The sequence below is a fragment of the Mastomys coucha genome, unplaced genomic scaffold, assembly GCF_008632895.1.
Source record: "Mastomys coucha isolate ucsf_1 unplaced genomic scaffold, UCSF_Mcou_1 pScaffold14, whole genome shotgun sequence".
NCBI classification, from domain to species: domain Eukaryota; kingdom Metazoa; phylum Chordata; class Mammalia; order Rodentia; family Muridae; genus Mastomys; species Mastomys coucha.
In genome coordinates, this window is record NW_022196896.1 from 118839151 (window position 1) to 118866672 (window position 27522).

The following is a 27522-nucleotide window of genomic DNA, read 5'->3' on the forward strand; positions in this document are numbered from 1 at the left end:
GGGAGACCAGTCTACTAGATGTCTTCAAGGCTAGTGTGTCCCAGAGTCTGCAAGGCTAGTGTCAGTCCTCAGCCAGCTGATAGCCTGGAGCTGAGCTGCTGTTTGCTGGGACTGGAATGGTGGCGATCCAAGCTTAAGGTTGGTAGAGACGAGACTAGGGAAGGCAGGATGATACAGCTCTGGAGTTGTGTCTTTCCAGCTCGTTCTCCTTTCTCACACAGCTAGACCCTCCGAGCATGCCCACAAAGGGCTCAAGCCATTGAAAATCTCTACTTTCTCACCTTCCCCTGGTCCCTCACTTGGTCTGGGGAGAGGCAGTGTAAGAGCATGGACCCCAGCTGGGAAGGATTTGCAGGAGAAGGGAGGCTAGGCCCCATCTATTCCGTCCTCCTGCCCAGCATCCATCCATAGAGGAGGAGGGGTCAAGGCCACACAAGGAGACCATCTGTCCTTCATCGCATTCTCCTTTGCTCCTTCTTTCTGCTCGTGTAGTTCAGGGGTGGCAGTACAGTCTCCCTTCTCAGGCTTCACCTTCTCCACCAGCCCCCCTGTTACTCAACCACAGGACCCAGGCCTCTATCAGAAGGACGATCTGGGCCAGAGTCACCGCTGACACCGCGAATAGGAAACGTATAATATGTGAAGCTCCTGTGTGTCTGGTGATTTACTGGGGCTCTGAGACACACACTTTGCTGGAAACAGGACTGGAATACCACCTGTCATCTACCTGCAGGCTGGCTTTACTATCCCTCTCACCGTCCAATGGGGACACCGTGAGCCCTCGCCTACTGCTCAGCCACATGGGGTTCCAACAGCCCTGGTGCTGAGCAAACAGAGGTGTGGGGGCTGGGTTATCAGTTCAGGGAAGCAGGGGACACAAGAGATGGGTGGTGTCCTAGCAAAGGGGAAGGGTACCAGACTGAGTGTGAAAGGGCGTGTTGGGGGGATAATCCATCAGGCTGAGGAAGGACACAGTGTATCACCTCCAACACACAGGACACACAAGGCTGTTCTGCCTGTCCTAGGGCCATTTGGTCAGCCTGGGACAGACTAGAAGCTAGCCAGTTCGGGTTCAGAGTCTGTGGGTGTGGTCTCTGCTAGTTCTGTCCTTATGTCCGTGTTCACAAGAAAGAGTTTTGGGTTTGGGCTTAGGGGTTGCATACTGGGTTTTATTGAATAAATATGCATATCATTTATTACTTTTACCATATTAAAGTATGCAATTTAGGGCAATAAAATGTTCACATTGTGCAGCCGTCACTACTACCATTCACTTCAAAACTCTCATCTCTCTCTCTTTCTTCCTTCCTTCCTTCCTTTCTTTCTTTCTTTTGACATGCTCACACTTTGTAGCCCTGGCTAACCTGGAACTCACTATATAGACCAGGCTAGCTTTGGATTCTCAGAGCTCCACCTGTCTCTGTCTCCTGAGTACTCCATATTCCCTACCATGCCCTGACAGACTCTCCTCTTCTCAAACAGAAACTGTATGGCCATGAGACACTAGTTCTCCGCCCCTCCCCAGCCTCAGCACCGAATGGGGAGGATGGGTGCTTCTGTCTGGAGATCTGAGCTTCTCTAGGAACCTCATGTAGATGGAGTTGCACAGTCCTGTCTTGTTGTGGCTGGCTTATTTCACTCAACCTGATGTCCTCCAGGTCCATCCCTGCCACAACATGTGTCGGAACGTCCCTCCTGCTAAATACAGCACAATCAGCCACTGTACGGACAGGCCGAGTGCTTCTTATCTATCCACCCATCAGCAGACACTCGGGTTGCTATGAGCGTGGCAGCCAAATCTCTCCATCTCTGTTTTCTGTTCTGGGGACACACCCAGACGTGGAATTGCCCAGTCACGTGGCATGGGTTTGATTTTTGAGGAAGTGGCATCCTGTATTCGAGCAGCTTCTCATTTCACATTCCAGCAGCAAGGCCTCCAGTTAATCCACACTGTCATCGGCTTCTTAACAGTAGCCACCCTAACAGATGTGACGTTCGTCTCACAGTTTCCCCCAAATACTTAATAAGGTCATACATTTCTGTAGGCTTACTGGCCCCTTTACATGTGCCCAACAGAGAAATATCCCTTCCCATTCTTGGCTCATTTTTTTTTTTTTTTTATTGTGCTGTATTGCCTAGTGTTAGAACATTCTTATATATTTTAGATTTGATTCCTCTATCAGTTAGAAAACATCAAGTGTTTTCTCACATAACATCCTGTGTGTTCTGTTTTCTCTTTCTTATTATTGCCCTCCTGTGTGTAATGGTTTAATGTTGATGGAGTCCAAATTATCTGCTATCATTGACTTCCATGTTTGTATGGTTGTATCCAGGAAGTCACTGCCAGGTCTGAAGTGTCAGGCCTTCCTCATTTCATTCATTTATGCTGTGGTCCTTGCCAAGCTGGGAATGACCAGCAGCCCAAGCCCCTCTCCTGCCATGAAGGCAGATTTGCCCTCTCAGCCCTTCTGGTTGTACTTGGGTCCTGGTTATATCGTGGTATTCCACCTCCTCTGTTTCTTGAGAATGGGTGACAGAGAGCAGGTTCTCTGAGCCACCCTAGCAGTCGTGATTAGCCCACGTGAGCACTGAGTGGATAGAGGGTGATGCTCTCTTCTGCCCAGGGTACCTTTCAGGTCCTTATCTGGACCCCTCAGACACAGTTGTCCCCCCTTCTTTATCCATCCCCAGCCTTATGAATTCCATAATTTGCCATCCCTGACCTTAACCTTCTTAGAGTAGGGAAGGGACATCAGAGGTCCTCATGGAGGGTTCCGTATGTACCTTCTGTGAGAAGGCCAGGTGCCCACAGCCTCACCTGCCCTAGTCTCTCCACCTCACTCAGAAGTCAGGAATGAGGATGGTGTCATTCAGCTTCAGAAGTAGCTCAGATGCCTGGCCCTGGAGTGGCTCTGGCTTCCCCCGGGCACAGTTCATGTGAGGGACAGCTCTCATGAAGAGGGTGGAGGGCACAAAGGAATGTGATGCCCTGTCCTTGCTCCACAGCCCCAGGATAGCCTGGCTGGCTAGAACGGCTCTGGAATCTGACTTGCTGTCTGTGGTCATCTCTGTCCCTTGGGTGACTCTATGCCCCGGAGACAGGGTGGACCGCTCACAGGCTGAACTCACAGGTCCAGAGGCGGCAGCCATTGCTCATGGAGAGTAACTCTTGGGGGCAGCCAAGGCTGGTCTGGTCTGGGTTGCAGCCCCTTTGCTGTCGGAAGTGCATGGCCTGTAGGCTGCAGCAGGAAGTGGGACCTGTGCACTGTACTTGTTCTGCATCACCACAATCCAGACACTGTACCAAGGCTAATTTCCCACTATCGCCAATGTGTCTGTGCCTGAGGCCAGTCATCATGATGTTCAAGTTCAGTACCACAACTCCTATGAACCATCTTCCAAGGAATTGGGAATCCAGGGTTTGTCGTGTCCTGGGGCTGTTTCTGGTGAGTTTTCAGGTATTGGGGGAAGGAATGATGGCAAGAGTCCCTCTGAAAAGGAGCCCCCCTCCAAGTACAGAAGTATTGAATAGCCTGCCAGATAGGCGGCCACAAACGGGCAAAATTGGTCACATGCTGGACAAATGGACAGAAGGGCCAGAGCCCATCCTTAACAACTGCAGCTGAACTTACTCCTCAGACCTCAGGACAGGAGGCTCAGGGTTCTGGGCCCAACAGTCCAATCAGTTAGGAGAAGGGTCAGGACAGGCCAAGACCCTCCTGAGACCCACTGTCCTCAACCTAACAGGGTTCATTGCAGAATATACTCTGAGCTTGCACTGAAAATTCTCCTTGTCATCAATAACCCTGGAGCAAAAGCTACATTCATGGACCACATAAAGACCCAGACCAACCAGTATCCAGAGTGCAAGATTGGGGGTCTCAAGATCCTGGGCATGGCCAGGAGGGGTGGATCGGTGAACAACATCCAGGGCTTTCAGACAACAGAGGACAGAACAAGGCAGTTGTCCACTGGTAGAGTCCATCCTACGACCTAGAGACTGGATATAGGGGACAGAAGAGGTACCTGAATAGGAAACAGGGTGGCCCCTCCTGAGAACCAGCCGTCCTCTTCCTGGGACCTCTTTGTCGTGAGCATGCAATGCCAACAAAACAGATGAACATGCATGTGCTTTCTACGTCAAAATCTATTGAATAATAGTGAACAGACAAGGTTTAGCCGTTTCAATAACACATCTTACATATAATCCCACCACCCCGGGTAGCCTGGCCTAAGGCAAAGGCAGATCCTCTTGCTCCAATTTTAATTACTAATGTTAACGTGTTGACATCACATAGCACACAGTAAAGATATCTCTGTATCTGTATGCATATGCATGGGTTACAGAATGAACGCATAGGGACCGCAGCAGAGTTCAGAAGGTCTCAGAAGTAGGTTGACAGTCTGTATTGCTAAGTTCATGAACCAGATCAATACCAACAGGATAATGGGGGAGGTATGCAATTCTGTAAGGCCTAGGTAGGGCACTGCAGTGCAGATAACCTGCCAGGTTCCAAGGAGGGTAGCCTTTGATGCAAAAGACCTTTGCTCCTGGGGAAGGTCCGTCCCTCCGTAATCCTTAGCCGTCTGTGACACACATCTCACTACTGATCACAAAGTTCGTTGGCACATGCACTAAGTCAGTTAGCGACCCTGAATGGGCTTGTGGTCTGCACCCCTGGGTGTGATCAGCAAGCAAACAATTCTCCCTAGATAGTAAACAGGGGCTCTAGGAAGACGCTGGTCCCTCCCTCGGGTCAGCTTCGCTCCAGGTCTCTGGGGAAACCGCTTCAGGCAAACAGTGTTCCTTAGCCCTCACAGCAAGCCCTTACTCTCATTTCCAGGGAAACCTGGCCCTTGGCGTCCTGGTTGCCACAGCAACACCCAGGGGCTTGTTTGGCGTGTGGTCTCCACAATCAAGTTGGGACAGTTTGGGTGCTCAGGAGCAAGTGAATTCCACGGTGCAGACAGAGCCAGCACAGTGGCTCCAGGTACTGCACACCGGTGTGGGGAGGCACACAGAAGAAGGTACTGGGCGGCGGAGCCTCTAGGAGGAGACTAGAGCCCAGGTGCTAGCTGTCTGAGGTCCTGTGCTCTTCCCCGGGATGAGCTCCACTTCCAGCAATCCTGATAATGGAGACACCACCAAGCAGTCTCAGCTGGGGCTGGACACCGTGATCAAGGTCAGTGAAGTGGCTGCCCCCTCTGTGACCCCTGGAGAGCAGGTCTTGAGAGCACTTCTAGATAGGACGTTGCCCGGAGTGCAGCCGCATCCCCCCCTCCCCCCGAGGAGCACGCTCTACCTGTGCACGTGCTCAATGTGACTATGAGTGCAAGTGCGGATCTCTGGACAGGCGAAGCAGCTCAGAAAGCCAGCACCCCTCTGGAGTCCTGAGCTTGCAGCCTGCACACCAACATGAAAGGGACGGGATGGGGGGGGGGCGACATTGTTTTAGTGGCCAGATATGGGAGTAGTTGAGTCTGAGGTGAGTCTGAGCTTAGAAGAGGGGCTTCCATTTGGAGATATCCCCAGTACCGCTCTGTAAACTGCATTTCTATTTTCACAGAACTGACCTGTAAAACACAATTCGCCCCGTATCCCTCTCCCCTTCACCACACCCCATACCTAAAAGCCCACCTACTTGCCAGTCCACATCTTCCTTCCCCTACATCGTCATCATCCAGCTACCCTAGCCAGACAGTCCCCAACCACTGGGGATTCACTGTACCCCAGATGGACCTGGGGACTCAGGTGTTCATTAACCTAGCTCTCAGACCCTCAAAGCCACGCTGCAGGGGGTTGACGTGGTCCTAAGTAAACAGTGCATCAGATCCCCTGGAAGGAGTAACCACACAGATGGTGCCAAGTGGCTAAATAACCTGTTAGCATCTTTGTACACTCAGGCATACACATCTGCCCACATAGGACAGACCGTGATGTAAACAGAATATTAAAGTCAGTTGGGGTGGAGCAGATGGCTCAGTGGGTGACAGTTGCCTCCAAGTCTGATGACCTGAGTTTGCTCCCCAGAAGTCACGTGGTAAAGAGACCCAACTCCCAAAATTTACCCTCGGACCTCTATGCACACACCATGACACATACACACCCCGACCCCATACACGACTAAAAAATGTAATTAAAACAATAAGTTAATTGATGCAACAAGACTGGAGAGTGTGCTGGGTGGGTACTCTCACCTGAGCGGACACTGACACTTCTACCCAAAGGGGTCTCAGGCTGAACTCTGAGGGCAAGGCCGGTGATGGGTTCGGAAAGTGGGTCAGGACACCAGAGCTCACAAAACACCCACAGTCCAGCACCCATTGGAACATACATACATCACCCTGCAAGGACCTGATCAGCTAGCTCCTCGAAGGCCTGAGGGTGGAAGTGAGTGGCTGTGTGTTTGCCCATGTTCTTGAGGTAGAATCCCAGAATGATACAAACATCTCTGGGCATGGATGTTGGGGGGAGGGGGCTCTGCATGCACGCCATCCCCCTGTCCCTGGGAAGCTGTCACCTGAAAGTCATACAGAGTCTGGTGGGGCTTTTCTGTCTGCCCAGCCACACCTGCTATTTGCACAGCGGTGATTGAGATCTCCGTGCAATTACCTGAGGTGAGCAGGCAGCAAGCAGGCGCCGTGAGATGCCCAGATAGCCCTATCACACTGGTGGCAGGGCTCTAGGGACCGCCATCTCCTCCGGCTACACACAGGAAACTGGGAGACTCAGAGAAGGATGAAGCCCGAGTGGAAAAAGCCTTCCAGAGACTAGCAGCAAAGGCTTTGATGTCAATCCCCTCCCAGTGCCTGGAAGAGCTCCCCAACATCCGTCTTCCTTGGACCAGATTTCCCTTCTCCTTGCTTCATCTGCACACACACACACACACACACACACACACACACACACCATTGCACAGTAGCCCGGAGTGCCCAGCCCCACAGTCCACTTAAGAGCTAGAACTGGAAACCAAGCTTGGGTGTCCTCGGATTGGTCCTCAAGGGTAAGACATTGGCTTGATGAGTTCAAAGACTCCCCCCCTAAAATTACACACGAAAGGAAGGGCTCACCATGCATCAGGAAGAGGAGCTTCCTGGATCCTCTCAGACCCAGAACAGACAGTGCACCCAAAACGGGTGGGCCGTAGTGTGGAAAGGTTTCCCACTCTTGAGTTGGTTGCTTTAATGGCATAGAACTTTCCAAACTGTTTCTTTTGGGTAAAAGGTCTAGTTTCTGGGAACTTGTCCATTATAAATTTTCATATTTGTTGGCTATTGCTGTTGGCTGCTGCTATGGCTTGGGTGTGGTTTGAATGTACCCCCAAAGGGTTCGTGAGCTAGAAGTCTAGGGAGTGATGCTAATGAAGAGTGGAAAGTGTTTAGGTCATGGGGCACAGGCCCCAGAAGGATTTAGTGTGCTTCTCTCTGGCCCCCACTTCTCTCCAGAATGAACTGGGTTTTTTTTTTTTTTTTAAGGCAGCAAATCTGGCTCCTGAGCTATCTGAGTCCTTCCCACCATACCTCATATGCTCTTTTCTTTCACACATACGTCCATCACAATGACATCTGCCGTGTCGGGTTGTAGCTAGCTATCTTCCCAGTGCGCAGCAGAGAGGCTGCGTCCAGCACCATGAGCTCCATGACCCCCATTTCTGTACAAGACCCAGCCTCGCCATAGCAGCAGGATATGAACAGAGGCAGTGGCTCTGCTTCTGTCTTTTTGATATCATGGGACCAGAAGCAGGGAGAGCAGCTATCTCGGCCTCCCAATACAGTGTCCAGAACTCAAGACCTTCTGTCTAAGTCCAGGAAAGTGCCAGGTCTCCAAGTGGCTCCTGCTTCTTCATTTCCGTGGCTGGTAACATACACTTCTTGTCTTAGCTAGGGCATCTATTGCTGTGATTAAACACCATGATCAAAAGCAACTTGGAGAAGCATTTCACAGCTTATAGTTCATCATCCTGGAAGTCAGGGAAGGAACCTGGAGGCAGGAGCTGATGCAGAGGCCATGGGGAAGTGTTCCTTACTGGCTTGCTCAGTCTGCTTTCGTATACTATCCATGACCACCTGCCCAGGGATAAAATTGTCCTCGGTGCACTGGGCCCTCTCACGTCAATCATTAATCCAGACAATATTCCACAGATTTGCATACAGGCCGATCTTATTAAAGGCATTCTCTCAGTTAAGATTTCCTCTTCTCAGATATGTCTAGGTTTGTGTCAAGTTGACAAAACACAGCCAGCACATTCCATTTTGTGTTGTTTTTATATTTAACCATCCCATTTGTGGTTTTGACCATCTCATTTGAGATATGTGTGTGGCTCACTGACTTTCAGCCTTTTTCAATTTTCAATCTGTAATAAAATATAAATAACAAAAATTCACCCTTTTGCCTATCTTAAAGTGCAGCACAGTAGTAGAACTTTGCACTATTCTCAACCATTACCAGTATCCGGCCCCCAAATGGTTTCATCTTGTCAAACTGTCATCCCCATCAAACACCAGTTCTCCCAGCCCATGGCAGCTGCTGGCCTACTCCCTGTCTGTGTATCTGGCAGTTCTAGGAGCCTCATGTGAATTGAACCAAATATGTCAGCTTATTTCACTCAGCACATTGTTCCAAAGGTCCTCCCATGTCACACCATGGCTGAGCAGCAGTCCCTCCTGTGGATGAACCACGAATTGCTCACTGCTCACTGGGTTTCCCTCCATGGACCACTGAGCTGCCCCCCCCCACTAGGAGCAATGCTACCATCAGCAGGGTGCAGGTCCATCCGTCTGGGTCTCTGGTGTCATTTTTGTGGGGATCTAGCTCTAATTCTACATGAATCTTTTTTTTTTAAAAAAAAAGATTTATTTGTCTATTTTATGCTTATGAGTACACTGTAGCTGCCTTCAGACACACCAGAAGAGGGCATCAGATCCCATTACAGATGGTTGGGAGCCACTGTGTGGTTGTTGGGACTTGAACTCAGGACCCCTGGAAGAGCAGTCAGTGCTCTTAACCTCAGAGCCATCTCTCCAGCCCCTACGTGAATCTTTTAAAGTACTCCCACCCCTTATCTTCCTACAGTGGCTCCACTACTTCACATCCCTGCTTTCTTCTGGGTTTAAAGCCAGACTTCAGCTGTTGGAGCTGTTTTCACTCTCTCTGCTGCTGGTGACAAGCATGACTTTAACCCTCTGGATCCACCTGTTCTAACGCCAGCTTCCCAGGGGTAGTGCCAGGGCTCAGCCTCACAGGATGAAGCCCTTCAGACACCATCGTAGACTGCCCTCTGACCCCTGACTGGACAGTTAAATCTGAGGCGTCCTCAAGCTCGCTCACCAGAACAGCTCTCCACACACAGGCACGGCTTCCCTGATTTAAACAGCTATGCTGTGGATCAAGGACACCCACAAAAAAGTATGGCAGGTATGGGGAGGGGCGTACATTGGGATACATGCCATCCCAGCCCTGCATCTACACCAAGCCCCTCATCAGGGTTTTCACAGGTGCCTCCTGTGTAATACTACTGATTAAATCCCCAGTGGCTTAAATGCAAGATCACCAGATGTCTTGGGAATGGGCAGAAAGATCCAGAACTCTCATCCAACCTTGGTCATCCTGGAGCTCACGGGAGACCCAACCACCCCTCTCTCACTCCTCCTTCAAAGTCATCGCCTCACTCCACAGATCAACGGTACAAGGTCCCAGGAGTGCAGACCCACCAAGGACAGGAGCTGACAGTGGTCCAAGCATGGCCTGGGTACAATGCTAATCACACGAGGAAGGACATACTATCTCTGTCCCCAGAGCCACATGTCCAGACACCAGTGCCACTGCACTGACCAGATAGGCCACATTCTCTTTCAGACCTTCTTCCCCATGGTCCAGAGACAGGCTCTGCTTCCTTAACAGAACACTCCAAGCCTTGACAGTGGCGCTCCAGTTTTCTCTCCTGTCTAACCTAGCCCACCCCTCTCTCTTCTCCCTCCTCACCCCATGTTCTTTATCTCAGGCCCTTGATTGCACTGCTTTGCAGGCCGGCCACCTTCCCCAGGAAACCTGTGTGGGTGTCGGGACATAGGAGCAGACAAGACAAACAGCATCCACAGTCCCTGCTGTGAGTCATCTTGTAGTTAGTGATTCATACTTTTGGCGGTTCCAATAAGGCTTCCAATTACTTGTGCTGGGAACCTGTCTGAGCCTGTTTGTGTGCCAAGCATTGTCCTAGGGGTGGATGGATAAGTTGTCCCCCTTCGTCTTCATCCCTTGCTTCAACATCTAGTCCCCTCATGACTTTACAAGCTTCTGCTCTAAGGGGCAATACCCATACCTCAACTTGGCAGGCATAGGGGGTAGGGAGGAGATATCAATCAAAGTAGCTATAAAGGCAGCCCATCAAACGCAGGAGTAGACATTACCAGGTACAGAGCCCATCAGACTTCCTGACCAAAGCCTCTGCAGGAGACCAACGTGCTCTGAGCCTCCGCTCTTGGCCAGGCTAGTTCACTGAAAGAATGCAGGAGGATCCACGGGCATCCAATCAGGTGCATACTAGCCAGGGGACTGTCCAGAGCTGGATATCCAGAAATTAGTCTCACAAGTGTTTGGGAGCTCGGGATTGAGTCTCAATCCTACCACAGACCCTGTCAGAGGCTCCAAATAATCTCACACAGAGAGAGAAGGGCAGAATTTCTAAGTCAAGATATCTTATTTTAAAACATCTGCTCCTGGATCATGGATAGTGCTAAGATATTTCAACCCACTTAGCCCGCCTCAACTCACACACTGCCACAGGTTCTCTTACTGTCCCTAATGTTAGAGTCCCTAAGCCCAACCTCCATTCCAGAAGCTGGGAAGGACCGGCAGCCCTCCTGCAGTGCTGGAAAGGGCCACACGGGGGCACTGTTGGAGCTCAGCACGCAGCCTTCGCTGCAGGCCTAGCCACCCCAGACCTGAGATGTAGGACAGTTCTCTGCTCCACATCAGACACCCAGCGATAGATCAGAGTCCTGCGATAGTATCCAAGTTACATTGGGCTTGTCTGTTGGATACCCTCTTCCTCAGAGATTTTAAACGGAGGTTTGGGGGTCCTGCCCTGATTGCTCGTTGCTGAGTTCTTTATTTGGAAGGTACGGGCGAGTCCTGCCTTTCTCCTTACCTGAAGCAGCCAGGTTCCTTTTAAAATTCATTCTGTTCTCCCCTGGGGACCAGGACCTAGACTGTCCACCTGTCTGTGGCCATACTCATGAACAAGAGACGGTGAATTAGCTCACGTGCTCTCTGCTTACTGGCCTTCTTTAACTCTGGATCCCACCATGCCTGCCACAGAAGACCCTGCCAGGTTTTAGGGAGTGGACCAGTGCTGCTGGCACTGGAAGAGGACCCCAGGAAATCCACTAAGGATTAACTCTGGGGAGGAGGTGGGGTCAGTTGGGACTTCACACTCATGCCTTGGTGGTTCCTGTAATTTTAGTTAGAGAAGCCAGCCGTCACCTCCTCAACTGGGAACGGACAGAGTTTAATGGGTTTTGTTTGTTTTGTTTTCTCCTCTATCTGCAACCCGGAAGGAGAGCGCTGGGCTCACCTGCTGAGGACCACTTTTGGTACCTGCCAGGCCCCAGTTGGGCTGACTCTTAGGTCTAGAGGACGGATACCTGAATGCTCTATTCTGTCCCCACAGCTTGAAGTAGTCATGAAAGGTTACTCTATCCCCACCCATCCTCATCCCCACCCAACCCCACTCTTCACACCCCTAACCCCCTCAAGAAGCCCCTTGTGGTGGACCCACGTGACACTTCCACCCAACCTAGACACCAGCTCTGAGAGGCTGTGCACCTCAGAGTCTGGGCTCCAGTTGGCCCCTGACCCTTCCTTACCAGTGCTTGTGCTTGATTGTTGCTTGAATTCCCCTGCAGGGTGATCCCTGTCCCAGATCTGGAAGGAACACACATAGAAGGGTCATGCCTGTGGAACAGGCTTGGAGGTTAAGATGGGGGGGGCCCCAAGCTGGAGCCCATTCTTGTGATGAGTTCTTTTCCTGAATACAGACGCATCCTGAGGGCTGAAGCCCTGTCCCTGGGCTGAGTTTCCCCATCTGCAACACGGCTGCCCCCTGAATGTTTGAGTCAAGATCCAGAATGGGGGAGGATATGTACCCCACCCTCAGGACTCCCCACTCCACTCAGTCTCCAGGCAAGGGCGAAAGTGCAGTGTGAGGTTCCTAGGCCAAGGAACATAGAGTGAGTGACCAGTTAACTTCATAGATGGTGGCATGACATATTCATGAACGGTGAGTTGATGGCACAGAGGGCCCCTCCTGGGTCCCCTTAGAAAGGAGTCCTGCTCTGACCCAGAGGGTGAGGTAAAGAGACCTGTCCCCCAGATAGGACTCCCTCAACAGGACCACAGCCAAGTGGGAGGCAGAGGTGTATGTCCCCACTGAGCCTTCAACACCCCCATTTGGAACTCCATCTAGATGCATGGGCTACTGGCCTAGCATTGGGCTCCCTAGGGTCTTTGGCATAGGTCTAGCTGATGAACACACCGAGGGCAGTAGGAAAAACAAACATGGCAAAAGCTCTGAGTCCGAGGTCTTTTAGGAAAGTGACCACGGAGATGCCTTTTGCCCAGCCTTGGTGTCCTTCCCACAATCCGAGCTCCCCCCTCCCCCCTAGGCTACCCAGACTTCCCACTGCTGCGCACTAGAACCTTCCCCAGGCTGGATAGGAAAGATCCTGGCCCTAAAGATGGTGACCCACCCAGGCTTGGGGGAGCCACTGGTGGCAGCAATGGACAGAGCCAGCCAGCGAGGCAGAAGCTGGAAATTCTCCTAGCCCCACTCCCCACCACGACTTGACTTGGGTATGGGGAAGGAGGCGGTCCCGGGTGGGATCCCAAGGGATCCAAGCCCGGGTCAGCACAGACCTCCTTGCACGTTGTAGCAAAGCCCCGCGCCCCTCCCCCGCGCCATTTGCGTGGAGGCGGGGCAGGCCTCGCTTGCAATCCTCCCGCTCAGCTCGCAGGGGACTGGAGGCGGGAAGGGAGGGCAGGCTGCCAGGGACGCGCCCCTCCCGCTCCCCCTCCGCACCCCTCCTGCTCTGGCTGGGCGTCGACCCATCGCAGGCACCGGGCCACAGCTGGAACCTATTACGCCCCCAGCGCCTCTCGGGACGTCCCGGCTAATAAGTGACCCTCTGTAAACGTTAGGAATGAGTCAAGTTTGTGCTGCGCCGCTGCTTTCCCGTTAGCGGGTGGCGCCGCTGATGCTCCGGGGAGAGGAGGGAGGGGAGGCAGGGTCCTTCCGGCCTGGAGGGAACCTCTGAATGGAGCCAGCATCACGTCTTTAATCTGGGGACCTAGGGTTCTGTTTGCCACCCGACTAGGCCTTAGTTTCCCCCTGTGCAAAACAGGAGGCTCGGGTAGCAATGGCTGGGCACCTCCCGCTCTAACTCTTAAAAAGGCAGAAGCGGCCTTGGTGGTCCGAGCACCCGGAGCCTGCCTGGCCAGGGAGGAAGTAACAAGGAGAGCTCTGCTCCTCACCAGTGGAGCCGCTGCACCCAAGGAAGATGGTTTGCCACCCACTCAGAGCGAGACTGGGAGGTCCTCTGGAGGAAAGAGAAGTGAGGGCACCTTACCAAGACCACCTAGGGGACTTAAATGCAAAGCCTTGGGGAAGGTTAAATCTCCCCACCCCCAACCCCGGCCTGAAGGGCTGTGGGCTCACCCACTAGCAGCATCTGACCTTTGCAGGGCTCTCAGGGACCAGGACAGGCCCTTTCCAGAGCCTTGCAGAATCTAGATATTGGAGTGACTCCAGTCTGGCTAGCTTAAGAGAGGAATCAATACATTTAGGATGCCTAGGTGAAAGCCATGGTCTATCTGCACAGAGACATTCAGGATTCACAGTGGAAAGAGGCCTAGCTACGGTCAAGAGGAATGTGTAAGGATGGTGGGTGGGGTACCTGGCTGGGAGTCAGGAACAGTCTTCAGTGAGCTGGGAGTCAGGGGGCTTCAGAGAGTCACCTGAGGAGACTCTGCGTAGGGAAGGGATCTGGGGAGTCCCACTGTGGAAGAGAATGTGACTGCTGCCTGGAAAGTTTTGGGAGTAGAGGGGCCCTGGCATCAGTCACGGGTCATTAAGGCACTGCCTTCAGTTTGCTCACATCCTTCATGGATGGAGCAGGTTGGCCACTGTGGGCTAGTCTTAATCCTCAATTCTTAATCCTGTACCTGGAAGTTTCCTGCTGGCACAGAAGAAGCCTGCCCACAGGACCTGGCCAGGTCTTCCTCTCAGGCTCATGTGCATCCCCCAACAAATCCTGCTGAGAATCTGAGGTCCTACAGGCTGTGTCTAGGTAGGAACCATAGATAGAGAAGAAAGCGTTCCTATGGTGTAGGTGACCTAAGTTTTAGACTTACAACCTGAATTTCCAAAGCCAGAGGCCTATGGCACTGAGCCTTGGGGTCAAGAGACTTATGGCTCCGAGCTTTCAAAGTCAGAAGCTTATTGCTTGAGGTGCTTGAGGCAGAGAGCTGGTGTTCTGGGCTCTGAGGACCTGTCAGTGTCATCAGTTCTAGGCACCCAGACTCCTGCCTCTGAAGCCCTCAGTAGTTCTCTCAAATTCTTCCGTAGTTTGCAGTCCCTCTGGTCTAGACTCTGCCCCTTCGGCTCTCACTGAGTTTCAGCTTCTTTGTCACCTTTAATTTCTCCATTTCTAGCCTCAGTTGCTCTCTTGACACCTCTGCTTTCAAGCTCCGCATTGTATCTTTTGGAGCTCATAGCTTCAGGTGTCAGGGCTCTTGGCTCCTGGTGACTCTTTGGGACCCCTGAATGCAGCTGCTACTTCTTCTGCTAAGACTTGGAAGCTCGGGATCTCGCTTACAATTCCTACAACCAGCCTAGGCTGCCTTACTCACGATAAAGACCACAAATGGACAAACAAGCCATCCAAAAGGGGCTTTTTAGAGCAGCGACCAGCAAGCTGCTCAGATACCTGGAAAAGGCACCACACGCTTGCGGTCAGCCAGCGACAGGCTCCATGCTGCTCAGGCTGAGTTGCTGGAGAAAGCCCTCATCCTTTAGCGTGAGTGGCAACACCTACAGAGTGAGTGGTGTCATCGGGAGTTCGTGACACTGTCCTGCCCCAAGTGAGGTTTGCACACAGCCATGCAGATCATCTTAGAGTCGTCGACACCAGCACAAGGCTTTCTAAAACAGAAACCGCACCCCCAGCGCCCCCAGCGTGTGATGCTTCTAGCAGCCGTGGGGTAGCTTCCTGGAGACATTCGCGGAACACTCAAAGCAGCTGGAATACTGTGATAAGCGTCCAGTTGCTTGCCAAGATCGGGGCTGGCAGTTTAATGGCTGTCTGTTCAAGGTAGCCAGGCACAAGGGAAGAGTGACTACTGTCCCAGTCAAATCTCTAGCCCCCGGCAGCCTAGCTTGCTTGAAGGAAGTCATGGAAGGGTATTTACAAGGACGACTCCGTCGTTGATGCTAACATTCATAACGCTGGAAGGTCTTCATTCCTGGTCAGATCCCCCCACGAAGAGCCAGGCCCCTCTGACTTGTCTCACCGGGGACTCCAGGAGGCTATACTCACATTGAACCTATGTGGCTTTCTCTCCTGACAGCTCACTAGCTCAGGGCCCACCAAGAAAGTGGGCCACTCTAGCTCCACTCCAGGGTGGCCTGAGGGGGACATCTCAGAGCTGCTCTCAGAACCAAGCACTCTTCGCTGACCTTTGTCACCTTGTGCCTGTCTCGGCTCACAGGGCCCAGCACACTTTTTTGATGGATGGCCTCTCAGAACAGGGGGTGGGTTCTCGTTCCTTTACCTGTAGTGTCCCCTCCGCTCCCCTGTCCTGTGATCGCTGGGCAGGGTTTGGGAGCCTCCCCATCTCTTCTGTGCAGCTGAGCCTAACAGTTCCAGGCAGGGCAGGTGGGGCAGGGTTTTTCTGTGGACAGACACAAAGGCACCTGCTCTGGGCATCCCAGAGAGGCTGGCTTGAAGAGTCAGCCCTGGACTCAGTGCTTCGAGTTGGGAAGGGTGAGCTGAGCTGACCTTGGCCTGGAGTCCTTTCAGAGACCCATTCTCTCAATTTCCTCATGTTTGCCAAAGCACTGCCAGGGACTGGCACAATCCCACTCCACAGGTGGAGCAACTAAGGTATGTGGCTTGAGTGACCCCGCCTGGTCCCACTCTGCTATCTCCAGGACTCTTTGCTACATCAAAGTGACCTCATGATGGCTCCCACTGACAACAGCAGCTTTATGTGAGGTGCCTGCAAGCTGTCCCTGGCCTATAAGAACCAGGGCTCTGGGGTGTCTTTTCAGAAGTTGGAAGACACCATCCTGAGCCCCATGGCCAGAAGGGAAGATCGGGCACTAACTGTGCGTGGAGATGGTCAACGGGCCTCACCCACTCCTGTACCAGCCCGTATCCGAGAGATTGTGTCGAGAAGCTTGAGCGAGGAGCCACTCTCAGGTGAGGCTGAGACTGCTCACAGCAGGCACTGGACCCTGGCCTCAGGGAGCCACGCCATGAGGACTGTCCTGGGTCCCTGGCTGTCCATCCCAGACTCTTTCAGTGCCATTTTCCCAACCACCCTCTCTCCATTGGGTCCGGAGGATTCACGTTGATAACCACAAGGCCATTAAGCACTGCCACATGGAGCTGACTTCAGTGCTTGTGACAGTGTTCTGCCACCAGTGTCTTGATTTTATCCATCTTCATTTCTTTCACCATAGTGAAAAGCCTGAAGGTTGACACTTTAGGTTAAGGTTGGGCAGGGACATCCTAAACTTTGTTTCTGTCCCTCATCTAGCCCCACGCCCATAGCTTTCTTATCAGTGTACTGCAGGAACAGGCTCCAAGGAATCCATCCCTACATGGAGGCCAAATAACAGGCACACTCCCCGATGCCCAACTGAGCTCATGATTCATCTTCGGCAGGGGTCTGCTGACCTCTTGGTGTCGTGAGGGTCTATCCTAATCTATCTCCTAAGGGCCCCAGGCTACTGCTGGGCACTGGAAGGGACGGAGAGACATCACTGTATATTTGAAAAAGCAACCTTTCTGTTGGCAGGGTCCTGCCCTGAAGCTGCAGCCCCACTGCTGCTCAGACATGATGGGTGGTACCCAGTGTCCCCCACACATGCTTTAATAGGGGCTTGGCCTGGCCATGAGGAGGTGGGGTTAGAGGTACCTACCAAAGGCAATAGGGATATGAGGGTGCTTGCTAACAGGAGAGGCAGTGAAGTTCCTCACGGCCTCTTCCAGTTGATTGGCAGGGCCCTGGCCTGATCTTAATGCTGTGCCCACAGGGCTACGGGAGCGGCCAGCTGCCACGACTCATGCACAGGAGGAAAGTGAGCTCCTGCAAGAGGAGCTGACGAGGTTGGAGGACCTGTTGGCCCAGGCAGATGCTGAGCGAGAGGAGCTGGCTAACAGGTGTCACATGGTCAGCCAGAGGGTGAGTGTGCAGCTGGCACCTGCAGGCCGGTGTGCACAGCCTGGCCCTTCTTAGGGATCATCCATCAAAACTGGTGATCATGGTTGTGGGCCCATCAGCCAGTCTCAGGACACTGGGCAACAGATGGAGAAAGGGGGGCTTGAGGTAAGTAGATGAAGCAGGAGATGCCCCCTGATGTGTTAGAACAGCGGGTCGCGTCAGAACATACCACACACTAGGTCCAAGCAGTTCCACGTATAAGAGGTTTAATTGGGAGGAAGAGAGGAGGTAGTGGCACGGAAAGAGAAAAAGGGGAGAGAGAGAAAGATGGAGGAATGTTCCCCATGTATATATATATGGGTTGTGACATATGGCCACAGGTAAAGGTGGGAGGTGAGCCCAATGGATTCTGGGAATATAGTGGCTGTTACCCTGGCAACAGGTCTATGGACCCGCCCATGCATCACCACAGGCTTTGGATGTCCTGATGCTAACACCCCCCCTTAGATGTGTGTCTCTCATTGGCTCTAAGGTCCCTGTGGAGCAGCCTGGTCAGTGATGACCAGGGCCTTACCAGTTGTAACCACAAAGCCAGCTTCTGAACAGAGGAGAAAGCTAGGAAGGACTGACCCCAGAACCCAGGCAGAGCTTGTAGGTCCAGCCCACCCCTCACCCCTACCCCTTCCCACAACCCCACCCCCAATTCCACCCCACAACCCTGGCCTTTCTCTCATGTGCTATAGTCTCTGGTCACTAGCCAGGGCTCATAATGGGAGGAGTGAGAGGCGACCTCTGAGCTCTAGGCTTCAGCCAGAGGTTTTCCGGGGATGCCTGTGGGCTAGGGAAAGCCCTTCTCTATGAAGCTAGAGAAACTCGGGCAGAAAGGGAAAGGCGGTTTCCAGCCCAGAGCCCTTCCACGCATTCTCTTCTCAGGCACAATAGGCACAAATTAAGTAAGAACAACCCATGCAGTGTTGGGGGTTGTGTATGCTCTGATCCCCCCAGTATCTATGGGGCCAGCCTGAGCTCCGCGTGGCAGGACAGATGAGGACACCAAGGCTCAGCTCTGGCCAATGGTCCTCTAAGGCGATGGTTCTCAGCCTGTGGGTCAAAACCACCTTGGGATCAGACAGCCTACATATCATCTATTTACATTATGATTCACAACAGTAGCAAAATTACAGTTAGGAATTAGCAGTGAAAATGATTTTATGGTTGGGAGGCTCCACAACATGAAGGGTCAAGGCGTTAGGAAGGTGGAGGGATGCTGCCCTCAAGTCATAAAACACGCGTGGGACCAGTGCTGGCCCAGATCTGCTCTTTCTATGGCATGGAACAGAAACCTGTGGAAAAACCCAAGGGCTGGCCTTGCCCGCAGGAGGGTCCTAGGAGCGTTCCTAGTGCGATCACATTTGCCCTGAGGTGCCCACCTGCCAATGGGTCCCGGTTTTCAGATGTCCTTCTCACCACACCACTCTATGGGAAACGCCCTTTTCTCCAGCCCCCACCCAAAGAGTCCCTCTAAGAAAGACTGTGAGGACCCCCTTACCGTGGCTCAAGAGTCTGCTCTTCCTGTGATGCATTCTGGGATAGCGAATCTTCCTAGCACAGGGCGGGAGATGCTGGGAATGGACTTCGGGGAATAGAAGCCGCAGAAGGCCTTCCAAAGATTAGTAAACTAACAAGCTATGAGTCAGAGCCCAGCTCACAGCCAGCTCGGTGAGGGTGCCGGGAGACCCAGCCCCAAATCACGCCCCAGCACACTGGTGGGACAGGGTGAGGGTCTTGGTGTCCAGCATGCCCTCTCCAGATGACACTACAACCCATTATAATTGGAGCTCTCTGACCCCAACTGTTGTCACATTGCTGGTGTCTAGGAGAAGCAGGTTCTTGGCCATCAGACATTCCTGTGTCCCAACCCCATCCTTCTGTTCTTTGTGCCTTCCTCCTGAGATGTCCTTGATTCCATGATGTCCTCGGCACTGGGTTCAGATCCCCCACTGTAGTAATAATGGCTGAGTGGCTGTGGGCAGTAGGCCTTGGGTGTGACGTCCTGAATCCCACATTGGCCCCTTGGGAACTTGCTACCTCTGTGTTGGTAGTGAAGGGACTTGACACCCATTGTGAATATGTTCCCACCTGCTAAGATTGAGAGGGAAGGTGCACCTTGAGAAATAGGCCAGGCCAGAGGGGTCCAGATTCATGCCGCATGGAAGCATGGGAGAGCCTGCCTTTCAACTGTCTACCTTACCCCTATGTGGCTGATATCTGGACTGTCTCAGCCACTGGGGACAGCAGTGCCTCAGTTTACTAACCTGTAAATGAAATGTCTCTATGGACACCCCCCCCACACACACTGCCCAGAGCCATGCCTCCTGCTGATCCCACCACTCCCATAGTGTCCCCAGGCCCAATGGAATCCAAGCATCCAGCAGGCCTCCCCTCCCCCTCTTCTGTAGGCCACAGGCCCACAGGTGTGCACAGGCTCCTAGAGACCCTGTACTCTGCCTCTGCCCAGGGTGGGTTTTATGGCAAACATATGACTGACTAGGGGAGAGGTAGACCAGGTGGGCTCACACTCCTTCCCAGCTGCAGGCCCGCCTGGATACCACCGAGGCCCGGCTTCGGAAGTCAGAGCTGGAACACAGCATGGATTTGGAGGAGGCTCTTAGCCGGCTGGAGGCCTCCCAGCAGAGGTGAGAGTGGGCAAGCGCTCAGGGCTCCAGGGGGTGCATACCCGACGACGCCTCACCCAACCCATCAATGGTATCATGATTTACCATTGCCTGTGAGAACTGGCACAGGGAAAGCACCCCGGGGGAAAGGGTCAGTAGCAAGCAGAACTGGGTACCCTGCTGTCCTCCCTTCCTTTCCACTGGAGACCACTCCCATATCCTCACACGCCGTGTATCCCCCCCTTGGGGTCAGGGTAAGTGAGAAGGGAGAGAAAGGATGGCCTGCAAAGCAGGTAGCAGATTCCTCTCCTCTCCCTGTGGCACAGGCCCAGGGACAGTACAGAACAGAGCTCCCTCATCACTGCTGGGTGAGTGGGACTCTTCCTAGTTTCCTCAATAATGATGTGTCCTTACTTCACAGTGCAGGGAGCAAAGATATCAGAGAGGCTTGAAGCCAAAATGTCAGGATGCTCAGGAGAGCCCACCAGCAACTGAGAGCTGGCATCAGAGAGCCCGGTCCTCTGCCCGCATATATCCTCCAGCATATATTCCCATATTATGGAAACAGGAGCATCAGTGTCGTGCCTAGAGTGACTGAGGGGGAAATCTGCTCACTCCCCTCTCCCAGGAATAGGCTTGGGCCAGTGGGCAATCTCCCAAGGCACGGCCGTTGCCAAGGGCTCCCTGACTTCACCCCCGGAGTGTGGTGTCAGTATGCTAACTCACAGGGTACTGGCTGGCCAGCACTGCTGGTGGTGGGTTACCACAGTCAACCATAGACCATTGGCACACACAGTCCTGGGTACCCTTCTCTGGCTCTCCTTACCACCCTGACCACGACTCCAGAACTTTTGGCTCCAAGCCTCTCTGATGTCAACAGGCCCTTTTGTTCAGACTTGGCGAGAAGGCACCACACCCCAGTCCCGGGAACAGCCCATGAGCCTCACTTGAGCGACCTCGCCATCACGAATATCCCGTGGTTGGCTTACCCTCCAGGAATCTGGCAGAGGAAGAAAATGCTGAAAAGTATTTTTGAAAGCCCGTTTTGAGGGAAGAATGGCCCCAGGGGAGCCTGATGCCTGAAAAGCTCAACAGGATCCCTGGCATCTCTCAAGGAGCCTAACTTCCAGAGATGCCCAGCTTCTGCCAGCCCATCCCCACCCCAAGGCTCTTGTTGAGCCTCCTGGACCCTGTAAATTACTTTTTCTTCTGGGAAGCAGAGGAGTGGCTAGGGTTGAGGAAGAATTTGGGAGAATAGGGTTTTGAGGCAGGAAGGATGATGCTGAGCTGGTGCTGGGAAGAGTCCTCCCGGTGCTGGTCCATGTAGGTTTCATTGCCGGGGAAGGGAAGGTCAGTGATGCTTGGAAACAGAGCTGGGGCTACGCACCTAGGCAGGGATGGGGGGCGGGGGCGGGACTCCATTCAAACCCCTTGGTCTAGGCTCCTGGGCTCTCTGTTCCTCCTTGGGAAGTCACCAGACATGAAGCTGTGGGTTTTGTCCATTCAGGAGCATGAGCCTTTCCCAAGTAAACACCCTCCTTCAGCAACAGCTGGAGCAGATGCAGAAGGCCAACGACACGCTGGCCAGGGAGCTGACCCGGACAACACACAGCTTGCTCCGCCTGCAGGGCAAGTTGGAGCTTCGAGAGGTGCGTCGCTGGTCTAAGAAAGAGGTGGCTCCCATACCCTGTTCCTCCTTCTGCCTGTTTAATTTGATGCCTGCAAGCTGGTAGCGTGCAATCCCTCCTGGTGGGAGCCTCACAGTCCATTTTGCTTGGTCACAGCAGCCTGTGCTGTGAGGGGATACCTCAGGCCCCTTGAGCAAAGGAGAGCAAGGCGACGAGAGGGTTCTTGGACCATTCCTGGCTCTGATGCGTGACACTGTGGGCCATACGGAGAGGTCGATCAAAGGGATCTGGGTTGTACAGCTGTTCTTAAGATCCTGGCCAGAAACCACCAGAGACCCACAGTCTTGTCCACTCAAAGTGTAGCATCAGAGAGCAATGTTACAGACCTTGGGAGATATCTAGGTCTGGTCTACTGATCTGTCATTGGATGTGGGATCTTCTGAGAAGGGTGTGGCCTTGGAAAGATGAAACCATACAATTGAAGCTAAAGGCATCCCTTGACAGCCCTGCTCCAAAGAGGTCTGATCACACATTCAAGTGTCCCTGTACAGACCAGTGGCCCCTCTGAAGCCACTTGAAGAATATACTCTCTCCATATAAAGGAAGGAGCTAAGAGTCTGGATCCACATAGGTCCTTTCAAACAAATCCATCCCAGAGAGCCCCCTGGTGCTCTTCTCTTGGGGGCAAGGCAGCCACAAAGACCCCCTACCCCTGCCTCATACCCCACACCTGTCATTTCTGGCTGTAGCTACAGTGGAGACACCTGCTGTCACCTGCAGGAGAAGGAAAGGGAGTTGCCTGCTAAGATCCAAGGAGGGTACACTGTCTCATAGAGTGTCACCAGGGAGTGGGGGTCTGTCATCCCTGGAGAATTGGGCACAGACTTGCTGAGGCAGATGACAGCCATGGCCCATGCCACTCACGTGGCACACTAAACAGTGCTCTACAAGGCATGCCCACAATCACCTCAGCTTTGGTCATTGCGAGTCTTAGCTCCCCTGCCTCGGAGAGCTCCTCCCGCCAGCAGCTCCTGCCTTTCAGCCCTGACAAGGACTCTGTCTCTGGGCTCTTTGCTGCTGCCAGCCAGGCTGTGACCTCCCCTGACCCTAACTCAGCACAAGGCTGTTGGTGTCCTTGCTCTGGTAACTTCTCGCTTTGTCTCTGGCTGGCTGCGGGTTTCTACGACACACCCCGTGTGGGTTGTTCCTGCTTATCCTGCTCAAAATGTATCCAGCTTCTGTCCCATCTCATGACTGGAAAAGGCCATTAAATCTTTCAGTATTAGCTCTGCCCATCTCTCCTTCCTCTCCCTGATGCCAACAAAATGTCCGTGCCAGTTTTACGCCATCTCTCCCTCCTCTCCCTGATGCCAACAAGATGTCTGTGCCAGTTTTACGCCATCTCTAGTGCTCAGAATCATCTGAGTTACTTCCCCACCTTTACCCTGAGCTAGGCTAATTTCTTCAGAGTCGTGTTCTTGCTCATTGATGTCCCCTCTGGCATCACCTTGTACTCTTCCTCCTTGGCTTAGATTACGAATATCAGATTTTCATCTTTAGGAGAATGGATTGTATCTTTTCTAAATATCCCACTCTCTGGTGGATGGATATCCCAAGCAGCCATTTTGTGCTTGGAATCTGACATTGCACTGTCTGCCATTGTCCAGAATCTGACCCCATTGTTTCTGCTGACTCCTGATCATGGTGCATTGTCTCTTTGTGTCTTTGGTGGTCTTGTGCTAATGGGGGGCTGGTTATTTTCCTTGGAATTTTGTGAAAATTCTTTGAAACCTGGGTGAATACAGGAATTTTTCAGAAAGGATTTTCAATTTCTTTTGATGGGTGCCTGGAGGCTCCAGGGGTCTGTGAACCACACTGCAGGAGGCTCTCAGTTTCAGTGTGAAAACCCAGGTTGTAAGCATTTACACTGCAAACTGCATGATACTGCACTGTGGTTCCAGACACAGGGAAGATCTGCTTCTCTTTTTGTTCTTCTCTAACATTCTAGACAGGCAGTTTCTCTGCAAGACTGTGCGCGCGCGCGCGCGCGCGCGCGCGCGCGTGTGTGTGTGTGTGTGTGTGTGTGTGTGTGTGTGTGTGTGTGTGTGTGGTACAAGCCTGTATTATGATGTGAGCAGTGTGTGTATGAGCCTGTATGTATGATATGTATGGTCTATGGTGTACATGACTTGTATATGTGAAGGTGTAAATGTATAATGTATATGTGTATGTGTGAGGTACATGTGCATGAGGGAGTCCATTGTGGTGAATGACAGTCTGGGTGTGTAAAGCTATGTGAGCATGTGAGTGTGTGAAAGCTTGTATGCATATGTTGGCGTGTGGTGTTTGTACGGGTCTGGATCTGTGTGATGTGAACCTGCCTGCCTGTGACTGTCCATGAGTGTTGATATATGAGAACAGGTTGAAAATACAGGCATGGGTTAGTGGTGTGTGTGGCATGTCAGAGGTATGCTTGTTTACCCTCTAGTCTACTCACCTTTAATATACTCAGTGCAGCTTTGGGATGTCCACCATGTATAAGGAGACCCCACTTTGGGCATCGCTCAGTTCCCCAGAGGCAAAAACATGGATACTCCCGTTGCTCCTTTTAGAATGGAGTTGCAAGGTGCTGGGTTCCTCACCTGTACCATGTCCTGGCTGCACATTCTCCCTGCGCTAGCAAGTTCTCAGCCTTGTCTGGAAGAGAAGAGGGTCTAGAATCACATGCTTGCATGAGGCAGGAGCCAAGATGTCTCATATCTGGGATGTGACAGAGTACAACCAAGTGTCCCCTGCTGTGCACCAAGGTGTACAGAAACATAGTCCTGAGGTCAGGGTGCATAGAAGGCTCAGGCATGGGGTCTGCTAAAGAGCTGGGAATGGCCTCACACAGGAAGAGGCGTGGCCCTTTGCCAGGCATAAGGAGAGTGCGTCCATCTGAAAGCCATGCTGAAGAGCCTTGGGTGGGGCTATACCACGAAGGGCTGTGGGCACGTTATGCATCACGGCACCATCACAAGCCTGCTTCCTCCTGCCCCACCATCTCTGGTAACTCCTCTGCTGCCGGCTGCTCTAGGGTTCAATGGGGGCATTTTTATTCACCTGGTCTCTGAGAGCCCCCTAGCATCAGTCCTCCCATGGCACCCAAAGGAAAGATGAGCAGCCCCTCCCTCAGATGACAGTCCCAGTACCTGGGAGAACCTTGCCGTTCTGGGTGGGCCTAATTCTCAGCAGCCCGCTTTCTGCGGGACAATACTCTAGTGCTATCTGGGAACAGTTATCTCCTGGTGGGCATGGCATTGTCTCCTGTGTGGGGTTGGGAAGCCCATTGGATGGATATGAGGCTCTGAGGCTTAACAGCTAAAAACAGGGTCCCCTTCCAGCCCGGGGAGGGGCGAGGGGCAGAAGAGAAAAGGGACATGGCCTGAGTGGAAACAACTTCCTCTCAGACCCAAAGGTTGAGCCTAAGACAGCCTCGAGACATCCTCCCCCTGTGGAGACAGGCCAAGGCTCTGCAGACACACCTGGCTGAGCTTCGGACATCCACTGAGAGGTAAGCAGAGATGCTCACCTCGAGGTGCTTTAGTGGTAGGGTGGGGGTCCCTTCTAGGCTGCAGCTGCCCTGTAGGAAGGTGGATGGATGGGGGGAGAGCGAGAGGTATAGAAAATGTGGAAGGAGGGCAGGGGATTGGCCTTCTCTAGGTGGGAGGGTGGACATTGGTCTTCATAGGGTTTCGGGGATCCATCAAGTCCCTCTGGATACTTCATGGGGATCTGCCCTAGACATTTCCAGTGGCCCTTGACATAATAGCACCCCACTTACACAGGAGGAAGTGCAGGCCCAGAAGCCAGTATCTTACTCCAGGTTATCATTTCTGGTCATATTCATCCCTGCTCACTTCTCCTTGGCTCTATCCTTACTAGTCTATGACCTAGAAACCAATTCATAGCATATAGTAGGGCCTCTCCTGAAACTGTTTCTTGTTGACATGGCCTGCCTCTCCAGCGCTGAGGTCAGGCTTACAGTATCCTGGGCCCCACGCTCACAGCAGGACCGTGAGGCTCAGCTAAGGCACTACTCTTGTATCCCAGGGGTCTTGCAGATGTTCAGGCGGACATGACCCGGACAGCCCAGCGTTTGCATATGGCCTGCCTGAACCTCGACTCCCACCTGCGGCTGACAGACAGCAGCATGACCAGTGACCTGGAACAGCGACTGAGGGAGCAGGCTAGGGAAATGCTCCAGTTGCAGGGCCAATGGGCTGCTGAGAAGGTAGCCCTTCAAGCCAGGTGGGCCATGGGCTCTGGCTGGCTAATGTAAGGAGGCTCAAGAGGCGCGGGCTTGAGAGGAGGTGGAGTTTTCCAGGTGATTTCACCCAGCATCCTGACATGGAGTGAGACCATGAGCCAGGACAGCAGAGCTTGGAATTGGTGCTTTATTCCCCAAAATAGTGGGTGGTACCAAAGTTCTATAGTAGAGGAGACATGCAATCGGGACCCAGATTGAACTATATCCTTGGCACTGTAAGGAAGTACAGCATAAGGAGGAGTCTTGATGCACCCACAGCATCCTCAGGGCCTTCAGCATCAGTCTGATCCTCTCTCCAGACTTTCAGAGCAGACACTGCTGGTGGAAAAGCTCTCTGCGCAGAAGGAGCAAGGAGAGAGAGCCATCCTGACACTCAAGTCGGACATCCAGAGACTGGTGTGTGGGGCGGGAAATGAGGGACCTGGAGCTGGTGTTTTGCCGTGGGCATGTGTCCGATTGGCTCAGGGGTCTCTGCCCACAGAAATCCCGGCGCAGTGGCAGCCAGCTGGCGGTGGATGAACTGAGCGATGAGGTTGAGTCCCTGCACCATGTCCTGGCCAGCATCAAGGAGGTATGGCCTTGCCTAGTGCTTCTCCTGGATGCAGAAAACCTGTGGGGAACCCTGATTTTAGCTGGTCCTCATCCAGAAGGTCTTGTTTAATCGTGGTTATGCCCTCTCTCTCTCTCTCTCTCTCTCTCTCTCTCTCTCTTTCTCTCTCTCTCTCTCTCTCTTTCTTTTGTCTCACTCTCTGTGACCCGAAGGTGGCCCAGTCAGATGCTATGTGTCCAGAGTTGGCCTGGAGTGGCAGCGTTGAAGTCAGAGAAGCACAGACCCGACTGAGGAGCCCCCCACGGTCTGTGTCACCACACCAGCATATGTCCCCAACACGAACCAGCTCTCCGACCAACCTGCATCCTGCGCTGCAGGCTGTGCAGGCAGCCATTGAGAGGCGGCGGCAGCGGGAGCAGGTGGGTGACCACAGCCCACAGGGCCACCGAAGCCACAAGTCTTGCCCAGCTAGGGTACCTTTATGGAGCTTTCTACTGCCTGCCCTGGGGTTACTGGTAGCCAGGTCTCCATGAAACGGGCCCCTGAGCCACACAGCCTGGGAGGGACCTCAGGTGCCAGGGGATTTTCTAGGGTAATTACGGTGCTCTGGCTGGTAGTTGGTGCTCAATGAGGGTTCCATTCCCCTGGCAGGAGCTGCGTCTGAGGCTGGAGTCCTCCCACGAAGAAGCAGTGGGGCTCCGGGAGCAGCTGTCTGGGTACCGGCAGGAGCTTCGTACCTCACAGAGGCTTCTGCAGGACCGGGCACAGGAGCATAAGGATCTGCTAGGCCAGCTGGAGGCCCAGAGGCAGGAGGCACAGCTTTTCCAAGAGTCTCTGCATCTCCTGGAAAGGTGAGGGAAGCAGCAAGGCTGGGCAGGGCGTGGCAGGGAGGGGCGGGGCAGGGCGTGGCGTGGCAG

At 53.1% G+C, this 27522-nt stretch overlaps 1 protein-coding gene across 1 annotated transcript in view; it reads left to right on the plus strand.

Annotated features, from left to right (window-relative positions):
- Positions 1-5105: 5105 nt before the first annotated feature.
- Crocc2 (ciliary rootlet coiled-coil, rootletin family member 2) overlaps positions 5106-27522 on the plus strand; it is a 61883-nt gene continuing 39466 nt past the window's right edge. The window contains exons 1-11 of the mRNA XM_031368477.1: positions 5106-5183; positions 16326-16476; positions 17316-17464; positions 20033-20139; positions 21626-21767; positions 25196-25299; positions 25839-26036; positions 26355-26451; positions 26537-26626; positions 26818-27024; positions 27257-27456. Coding sequence (XP_031224337.1) covers positions 5106-5183; positions 16326-16476; positions 17316-17464; positions 20033-20139; positions 21626-21767; positions 25196-25299; positions 25839-26036; positions 26355-26451; positions 26537-26626; positions 26818-27024; positions 27257-27456 — 1523 coding nt within the window. The remainder of the gene's footprint in view (positions 5184-16325; positions 16477-17315; positions 17465-20032; positions 20140-21625; positions 21768-25195; positions 25300-25838; positions 26037-26354; positions 26452-26536; positions 26627-26817; positions 27025-27256; positions 27457-27522) is intronic.